Source organism: Rhinopithecus bieti, unplaced genomic scaffold (assembly GCF_001698545.2).
Source record: "Rhinopithecus bieti isolate Rb0 unplaced genomic scaffold, ASM169854v2 scaffold_4908, whole genome shotgun sequence".
NCBI classification, from domain to species: Eukaryota; Metazoa; Chordata; class Mammalia; order Primates; family Cercopithecidae; genus Rhinopithecus; species Rhinopithecus bieti.
In genome coordinates, this window is record NW_016804541.1 from 1,297,255 (window position 1) to 1,307,414 (window position 10,160).

General features: G+C 35.7%; 1 protein-coding gene across 1 annotated transcript in view; it reads left to right on the plus strand.

Annotated features, from left to right (window-relative positions):
• Positions 1–10,160, plus strand: part of VPS13C (vacuolar protein sorting 13 homolog C) — a 194,867-nt gene that overhangs the window by 5,813 nt on the left and 178,894 nt on the right. Inside the window, 1 exon segment of the mRNA XM_017869045.1 lies at positions 9,017–9,060. Within this exon segment, the coding sequence (XP_017724534.1) occupies positions 9,017–9,060 (44 nt within the window).

The following is a 10,160-nucleotide window of genomic DNA, read 5'->3' on the forward strand; positions in this document are numbered from 1 at the left end:
AAAAAAAAAAAAAAAAAAAAAAAAAAGTTGAAAAGGTTGAGGGAAAATTACTGGAATGTCCAGAATCAGGAAGTATACTTTAGATGTTGCCTTTAAATTTGAGAAGCAAAGCAAATAAACATTGTCTTTCTGTTTCTATTCTTTATAGATTTAATGCCAAGCAATTCTTATGTATTTTTAAAAGTAATTTAAGCAGAATTTCCTTTTAAAAATCCTTGCCACTGTGGATAATTGAGACCTTGATTATTTATTAGCTGTGGGATCCTGGGCACAACATTTCAATTCCCAGTCTCCTAATCTGTAAAGTGGATATATAACACTCAATGTATTTGTGAGATAGATTATGTCAAAATCGTTTGTCATTGTTGATGATATTATAATAATAATGATTAACAAACCTAACTGGATGATGGAAAACAGTCTTTGTTTTATTTTCATAAGGATGTTTCTTCTAACTTCAGACTTTTAGAGGTATTAATATTCTTCTTCTTCTTTTTTTTTACTTTTAAGTTCTGGGATACACGTGCAGAACGTGCAGGTTTGTTACATAGGTATACATGTGCCATGGTGGTTTGCTGTACCTATCAACCCGTCATCTAGGTTTTAGGCCCTGCATGCATTACGTATTTGTCATAATACTCTCCCTCCCCTTGCCCCCACCCCCTGACAGGGCCTGGTGTGTGATGTTCCCTTCCCTGTGTCCATGTGTTCTCATTGTTCAAATCCCACTTATGAGTGAGAACATGTGGTGGTTGGTTTTCTTAGAGGTATCAATCTTCTATTGAGTGATAATTTTGTGTAGAGCTATCATTACGTATCTAAACATTTCTTATTTTCCAAACAAATTTCTTTAAAATAAAACCCCTATTTGCCTTTGAATTTATGCTTATACTTTTACAGTATTACCTGCCAGCTAATTTGTAAGTCAGGCTTTCAAGGTTCCGAAAAGTGCCTGGTGCGTATGTACTGCCTACGTAAGTAGGAAGGTTCATGTAGATTTTTGTTCGCCACAAACTGGTACCAAGAGATAAATTGCATAGCCCTTAGCTATTGAGATGTGTCCAGGATATAATTGTTTTAAGGGTAACATATTTGAAAAGGTATGTTGAAATGCCACATCTTTTGCAATTTGATTTGAGTAGTATTGCTGCAATGTAGAACCTTCGTCAGTTTGATTTTTCAAAATGATTTTCTGTGCAGTCAGCAGGAAAATCCTCCAGAACTCAGAACTCTGTTGTTGTCAATTGCACTGGACAGGTGGAGTCAACATAGAGGCTGTGATATATTAGATACCAGGGTGACTCTGGTGACCAGGAATAGAAGCCAAGTGCAATGCCCTCAGAATCTGTGGCCCTGCAAACAGGACTGAACCTGTGCTGTTTACTCTGCTGTCCTTTATCCCACTCCTGACACTTCCCCTTGAGCTGCCAGATATTGTTGGAGCAGCGCGGCTTAAGAAAGGAGAATGAGCACTGGACTGGGAATGAGCAAACCTCTTTAATCTTATTCCATCTCTGATTCTGTCTAGTTGTGTGGCTTTTGGCATGTCTCTGACAAGTGGCCCTTGGCTGCTTATCTATAAGTGAAAAGGTTAGACAAGGTCATCTCTTCTGTCTTTAAACTTTTGTGATTTGAGCAAGGCAAGAACAATGTGAGATCCTTCATTGGATGAGTGGTACCGCCACTTCCTCCACATTCATAGTGAGAAAAGGTAGTTAAATAATGTATCTTTATCTTTCATTTTGCTCTTCAACCAATATTGGTGAGTAAGGAGCCACAGTCAATGACAGTGACAAGATAAATGAAGTTCCAGGCCCATGCTAATATACTGTATATATATATCTAGTATATATTAGACTATTATATATATTAAGTATATATTATATATTATATATATGAAGTATATATACTTAATTAAAGTATATATTAGATATATACTTAATATATCATATATATAGTCTAATATACTGTAATATATTGTCGTAAGAGGTACCTACCTGTAGGGCAGCTTGAGAATGAAAGAAAAGGCAGCTCTTTTTGCTTTTTTTTTTGGCTTTGACACATAAAAGATGGCAGTATCTAGGTATTTCTAAACCTGTAGAGGGATTTTCTTTAGTTTTTTCCTCCCAGCCAACACTTAGTGTAGTGGAGGCCACATTTCTCATTAGCTTGTCCTATAGCATATACAATACACAATAATGAAAAGGTCGATAGTGCAATATATATTTAGGCTCAGTTACTACCAGTTAAAGCAGTGCATAAAAATTTAAATTTAAGCACCTTTTCACATACGTAAGTAGCATTACTAATTAAAAAAATCACTCCTTTTCTAGAACTAGAACTGAGAATTGGTGCTTTGGTAACCATTCTGCTAGGAAGCTCTACCACACTACTCAATATTATGGGATCCCTGAAGTGAATTGAAAGGGAGAAAGTTCAGTGGTGATGTTGCAGCTTTCTACCTTTCTTTGCCAAAACTTCCTGTTTCAGTAGGGAAATGGGAGGAGTGAGAGTCAGAGTTGTTTCCTTTCTTTTTCCTGTCTTCCTCTCTGAAGACAAAGTCACTGTGAACTCGTTAAAAGGAGTCTAGATTGGTTAATTTGGGTTGACTAGCTAGATTCATTTGAAATGAATAGCTGTAATATTTTCTTTGGTATTCTTTTTTTTTTTTTTTTTTTAGACGGGGTCTTCCCTTGTCGCCCAGGCTGGAGTGCAGTGGCCGGATCTCAGGTCACTGCAAGCTCCGCCTCCCGGGTTTACGCCATTCTCCTGCCTCAGCCTCCCGAGTAGCTGGGACTACAGGCGCCCGCCACCTCTCCCGGCTAGTTTTTGTATTTTTAGTAGAGACGGGATTTCACCGTGTTAGCCAGGATGGTCTCGATCTCCTGACCTCGTGATCCGCCCGTCTCGGCCTCCCAAAGTGCTGGGATTACAGGCTTGAGCCACCGCGTCTGGCCTGGTATTCTTTACTAAAACATAAATCATTAAAATAATTTGATTCATGCTTTAAAAAACTGTTCAGTCATCTACTTTAGCTCACCTCCTTGGAAAATGAATGTGTCAGAACACTTGGATATGCTTTCAAATAAATAATGTTTATCTTATAGATACATAAAATCTTAAAAAATAAGTACATAGCATTCTTTGTTTCACTTATTCTTTATATGCAAAGCTAGTTTCATGGAATATGGCATGGTGTTTGTTGGATGGTTTTTGTGTTTAATCGCAGTTTTGGATTAACCTCTATGTTTTATATTAAGAATGTTAACCTGGGAGTCGGGAGACATAGATTCTATTCTTAGTACTGCCACAAAAAAAATTGTATAACCTTGGATAAACTACCAGATCTCTTTAGACTTTAATTTCTTCGTGTATAAAGTGAGAGGGGCTTAGATTTGAAAGTCTTTATGGTCCCCAGTAATTCTAAATCATAACTTCAGAACTTATGTCTTTTGAGAAAAAAATAGATTTTTAAAAAGTACTAAAATGACCATTTTGAAATACCATCTCCTGCATCTGTTTTCCCCATGGCACTAGTTTTCTTCTGGTTATGCTCTGAACATAACCCCCTTGACTGTATCCTGCCTTTCTGCCTGTGCCCTTGTTACACTAATTTTAGTTATCCTTTTTGTTTTGGATTTTTTTACATCTCTTTGAAAATACAGAAACCAAAAATGGAACCAACAACCACACTGGCCTGTGAATGCTGAGTCTGATTCTTTTATGGCATTTTTGTTTTCCAGGGAGGTAGAATTACCTTCTAAATTAAAATCCTGTACCCTTTATGCTCTGCTATTTGGGAGAACAGTGTTATTCTGAACACAGCATTGAGTGTTGTAAGATTTGGGCCTTGGGACTACCACTTACTATTAGGTTGCCATAGAATTCTTGGGCTAGTCTTTTAACCTCTCCAAGCCTCAGCTTCTATTGCTTAATATATACAACCTGTTTCTTGCCTAGGAGGCTGTGAGGATCAAGTAATGCTATATATCTGAAAGTGTTTTCTAAAATATAAAGATTTATGATCTTATTGTAGTTGTTTCCACCCCAGTACAATATGCATTCTGAAGTCAATATTTATTGAGTACCTACTCTGAGGAGAATCAGTAAGAAGTTTATAATCAGAGTGGGGATTTATATAAAGTTAAGTGTTAAGTACCATAAGAAAGGTATTGCCTGAGTTTCTGCAAAAGTTTAGAGAGATTATTTCTGGTTGGAGGTATTTAACAATAGGACTATATTTCTTACATTTATTTTGTAGGCCATTATTTAAAAAGCCATTCTTGGACTTAGGCAGGCTTTTCCATATTGTGCCAGTACCATTTGATTTTTGTTTATAAATATACTAGCTTGGTTGTTCTCTATAATTTAGCAACTATTTCTACTTTTTTTTTTGCGATGACTCCAACTCTTCGTGTCATTTGCTAATTCCATTTTCATCTTCTGGTTCATTGAAGAAGAATACTAAATTTTGATACAGGATTTACCCTTTTAGTTTTTTTTTTTTTTTTTTTTTTTTGAGACTGGGTCTTGCTCTGGCTCTGTCGCTGAGGCTGGAGTGCAGTTGCAGGATCCTGACTCACTGCAACCTCTGCCTTCCTGGTTCGAGTGATTCAGCTGCCTCAGCCTCCTGAGTATCTGGGATTACAGGTGCCTGCCATCATGCCTGGCTAATATTTGTATTTTTTAGTAGAGACAGGGTTTCGCCATGTTGGCAAGGGTGGTCTTCAACTCCTGGGCTCAAGTGATCCAATCGCCTCGGTCTCCCAGTGTTGGGATTATGGGCATGAGCCACTGCACCTGGTCCTTTTAGTGTATTTCTTAAAATATCTTCCAAGATTGGCCTTGAAACTATGGTGACTTTCTAGCAGTGTATGCACATCCAAAATATTTGTAGTTTATTAATGAGAATCATATGGGGTCTGTTCTGAAGCACAGCCTACTTACTAAGCGTATTGTCTACCCTCCTCTCATGGGCCTGTCAGTCCAGCATAAGGAGATCACTTCACAGAATTTCCTTGTCTGTCACTTTAGTCTGTTTAGACTTGGCAAGATTAGAGCCACTTGATTGTGGGATTGGCTTTAGAGCTTTCCTTGCTGGCAGAGTTAAGTTTATTCATCTCCAATTATTAGTCACCATATCCCTGTTTTTTTTTTTTTTTAAGATTAGACATAAATATTTACCCTTCCTTCAGTTTTTTTGAGAACTTTCTATGACTCCTACGTGTTCTTAGCCCTGATCTGGCTATAGCAGTAAAGTTATTTACATTGTATAGTATTATTATGTTGTCTTAAGGTAGAAAAGGAAAATGAAATCTTTTCATCGGTGTTCAGTTAAATATAAAATGGTTGATTTTTAGGGGAGATCTGGTTTAATCTTGGCCTTATAAATTCTTTTTCTTTAAACGGGATTTCTGGAATTCATAGGATATGGAATGACACTGCTGCATATTTAATTCAGTCAGAATAGCATGCAGTTTAGTGGAGAGTACTTGTTAGTCCAGTGCCTTACCAAGATAAGTGCTCATCTACTGGTTGCATGAAGGAATGCACTTTTACCTCTTTACACTGGTGCCACTGTTAATCTGAATTATGCTGCTTATTCTTTCCCTATTCTTTGTATTAGAACCAGAGCTCCTCCTTCAGTGCAAATAACTTAGAGAATGTATTATGCTTATTTCACTGTTATAGTTACTGTTTGTTAGATAACATTCACATTTTCAAAGAGGAAGTATGCATTTGTCGGACTGAGTGGCAGAAATAGATACTTCTTTTTTTGTTTTTTTGTTTTTTTTTTTTGAGATGGAGTCTTGCTGTCGCCCAGGCTGGAGTGCAGTGGCACCATCTCAGCTCACTGCAACCTCTGCCTCCTGGATCAAGTGATTCTCCCGCCTCAGCCTCCCGAGTAGTTGGGATTAGAGGCTTATGCCACCATGCCTGTGCCTGGCGAATTTTTGTGTTTTTTTTTTTTTTTTTTAGTAGAGACCGGGTTTCACCATGTTGGCCAGGCTGGTTGCAAACTTCTGACCTTGTGATTCACCTGCCTTAGCCTCCCAAAGTACTGGGATTACAGGCGTGAGCCACCGTGCACCAGCCAATATTTCTTTGTTATTCTTATGTGTCTAGGGGTAAGGCAATACTAGATATAGAAAAAATTTATATAAAAATATTTAAATCATATTGACATGTGAATTTACTTTTGTTTTATTTCCGCATTTTCCTTCTTATAATTTCCATAATAATTTCATGTAAAATAATATCTACTCATAAAACTAGAAAATACTGAAAAACATTAATAAAAAATCTATCTTTAATTCTACCACCCAGTAGTAATAATAAGTACAATGTCTTTTTGTCTGCCAGTCTGTCTAAATATACTTGTTTAACTCTGTTAGCCATATTGGTAGTTTTCAACATTTCACATCTTAACTACCACCTGCTCTCCTACTACTTGATCAAACAAGTAAAGTGTCACTGCAACAGAAACAGCCCATTTTTTATAAGTATATTTATATATTTACAAACATTATGTTAGTGCCTTAACAATTGTTATAAAGACTTCATCCCCAATGCAGATGATTTCTGATCACTCCTGGTGACCCTTGGCCCACCAATTGAGAATGACTAGGTAGAACAGTCAGAATTTATGAGCAGGGTTGAAAGTCTGCATATGGGCCTTAGATCTTATTAAACTAGTTTGGATGGCTTCAGATAGGCACTACCATCTGTGCAGATTACCCTGTGGGCTAGAATAGACTTCTCAATTGTAATTTTGTGTCATTCATCATGTGACAGATTTGAATCCAGGAATATTTGTCTTTATGTAATTTTAGTGCATATATAATATGTAAGGACTTTTTTCCCCCTGGTTGCTGAACACACTAGTCTTCCATGACTACTTTATTATTCCTACATCTGGGCAGTGATGATATCCTGTCAATTCTGCCTCCAAAATAACTCTTTACTGTGACTTTACCTCTTTGATCCTGAAGTTACTGCCTTATTTTAGGTTTTAATTTCTTTTCAGTGTATTATAGAAGTTTCCTGACTGCCTGTATTCTTTCATTTCCCTCCTACTATATACTATAGTATTTTCTTACCATTTGTGAAGTTTTTTCCTCTTTTCTTCCTTCATTATAGTTTTTGACAATTTATTTTAGAAAATTTGAGAACTGTACACACACAGAAAATGAACTTTATTACATAGAAATAACCACTGTGAGCATTATGGCATCTTTTTTACAGTTTTTCATTTTTTTCTGTGTATGTGTGGAATGCACACACACTGTGCATGTATAGATACTTTTAAAATTAGGTCAATCTGGGCATTCTTTTACTTTTTAAAAAACTCAATATTCTATGAACATTTCCCCATGTCTTTCTACTTTTTTTTTTTTTTTTTGTTTGTTTGTAATATAGATGTATTGTGAGTTACGCCTTCTTGCTGCACATTTAGATCTTTAGGTCCTTCTTTCCTTCCTTTCCTCTCTCCCTCCCTCCTTCTGTCCTTCCTTCTTTCCCTCCCAATACTGAAATATCCTTGTAGCTAAATTGCTTGGACAGATCAATAGTTACTCCTTAGGACAGTTGAGTAATGATTCTAAAATAACATAATCTCTGTTATATATATTTTGTCTCTTTCTTTTGGTGGGTCTGGAATTTTTTATCCTGAAAGCTCTTCATTAGTCTGGCCCTTGCCTACCTTTCTGAACTTATCTTGTATCCTTTTCTTATACCCTCCAGTTATACCAAAACATATGTGCTTTCTAAAGTATGCCTTACTCACACTTAACTATTTGCCCTCTTTTCTGATCCACCCAGTAAATACTACTTAAGCCTTCCAGCCTAAACCTGTGTGTGTTCTTGATTTCCCTAGGCAGTTAGGTGGCTCCTCATTTTCGTCTTGTGTACGCTTCTATTGGAATATTTCTAAAATTTTAGAGAATTGTTAGGTTGGTGCAGAAGTAGTTGCAGTTTTGTCATTAAAAGTAATAGCAAAATCTGCAGTTACTTTTGCATAGTCCCCTCTACTAAGCTGTTTGAGTGCCTTCATAGCAGGGGTATTGTTCTAGTAATCTTTCTCTTTCCAGCACCTAACATATAATGGGTGCTTAATAAATGTTTGTTTAATAATTTTGAGATCTGGGAAAAGCAGATCTCTAAAATGACATAAACAAATCAAATATACTTTTAAATTCACTCCAAAATACCCGGAAGAAAAAGTTACTTGATTGAAAAGATTAATGGGGAGTATAGCTACTATAGGTTTTGAAAATAAATATGTCATAAATGATTAAGAAAACAGATAACAGTAATTTATGCCTGCATTTAATGTTGAAACTATAGTTTTATTGGCCTTAACATAATTTAAGTGAAATGAAAACTTTTTCCTTAAATTTTTATGTGAGCATGAATATTTAACTATTGTGTATCAACAAATATAGGGATAGTGTTTAAAATTTGAGTCATGTAATAGTATTTTTATAACTTAGCATATGAATATAATAAAAGTTGGACTGATTAAGAATATTAGAAGCACATACAGTAATCATTGGGAAGGTAGAATGTTTGGAGACATGAAAGACTAACACCATGTTTCTGAAGAAAATGTTAATTGATGCCATATTAAATAACCCAGGATGATTGATCTGACCTTGTAATCATCTCTTTATATCTTGAGATTTTGGCTTAATCATTCAAAATGATGGCTACTTTCTTTGTCTTAAAGTTCTTCTGTCCAAAAAGCTCCCACTTCTTTCCCATTGTTTGTTTAAATGTTAGCTAGTTTAATATTTTATAATTTCTTTTATACTGGATTAACCTATAGTATGCTACAATTAATAACTCGTGAGCATATATAGCAACTGTTTTGTGCTGGGAACCTCTTAAGTCAGCTTTGTTTATCATTGTATTCTTAACACTTAGCACAGTTTCTTAGTGCTTGGCACTACATTATGATAGATTTACTAATTGGTATGTTATTGTAATATTTTTCTTTTTCTTTTTTTTTTTAAAGGAAATGTGGCTTTAGATAATCTACAGATAAAAGAAAATGCCCTGGTAAGTTTTTTTAAACTATGCTAATAACTCACTTAATTTGGTAAGTTCTTAGAAACCTTTGCTTACTAGGCATCTGATACCAGGTACTAGATAAAGTGATGGAATCACTCAAAGGATTACTTGTTTAACTATTTGCTGTTGGAAAATCTGAGATTAAAGATTTATAAATTGTTTCCCCTAATAATCAAAATAGTATCTCTTGGAAACGGAGTGTTTCTCCTTAATCTAATTTGACTATGTAGTTTTGTAGTTGACTTTTCCTTATAGAAATATTTTCTTCGGAAGTATCTTTACATATTTTTGAGATAAATGAGGGCTTGATTTTAAATAACATAGCTAATAATTATATTTTGGAAATATATTGACAGTCTGGCCTTATTATAGTAATATTAAGAGGTAAAATAGGATTTTCTGGACTCCAGCTCCAGAAAGTAATTTGTGTCATTTATTGTTGAGTTGAAAACAAGCAAAACAATGCCCTCCCCCGCCCAATTAGGTTTCTATTTAGCTTATTCGGCTAAATGTGAGTTTATGAAGTCACTTAATGAGTTTATTGTTTAAGTTTTGCAGGTTTCTAACCTCTTATTTTAATTTTTTAATTTTGTGGAATGGAGTGTCAGTCTGTTGCCCAGGCTGGAGTGCAGTGGCATGATCTCAGCTCACTGCAACTTCCGCCTCCCAGGTTCAAGCAGTTCTTCTGCCTCAGTCTCTCTAGTAGCTGGGATTATAGGCGCGTGCCACCACACCTGGGTAATTTTTGTATTTTTAGTAGAGATGGGGTTTTGCCATGTTGGCCAGGCTGGTCTCCCAACTCCTGACCTCAGGTGATCCACCTGCCTTGGCCTCCCAAAGTGTTGGGATTACAGGCGTGAGGCACTGCACCTAGCCTAACTTCTTAATTTCTTTGATCTTTTAGCATGAGTTTAATCATCTATACAGTGGAGTTAATTAAAAAGCAATTTAATATCTCTGTGTCTTTGTGGCTTGAATAAGATGAGAAGCAGAGCCTGGCCCATATTAGGTACTCAAAATATTTAAATATTTTTCTCTTTTTTATATAGGGTGCTACAACTTTTAATTTATTTTTTTTTTTTTTTTTG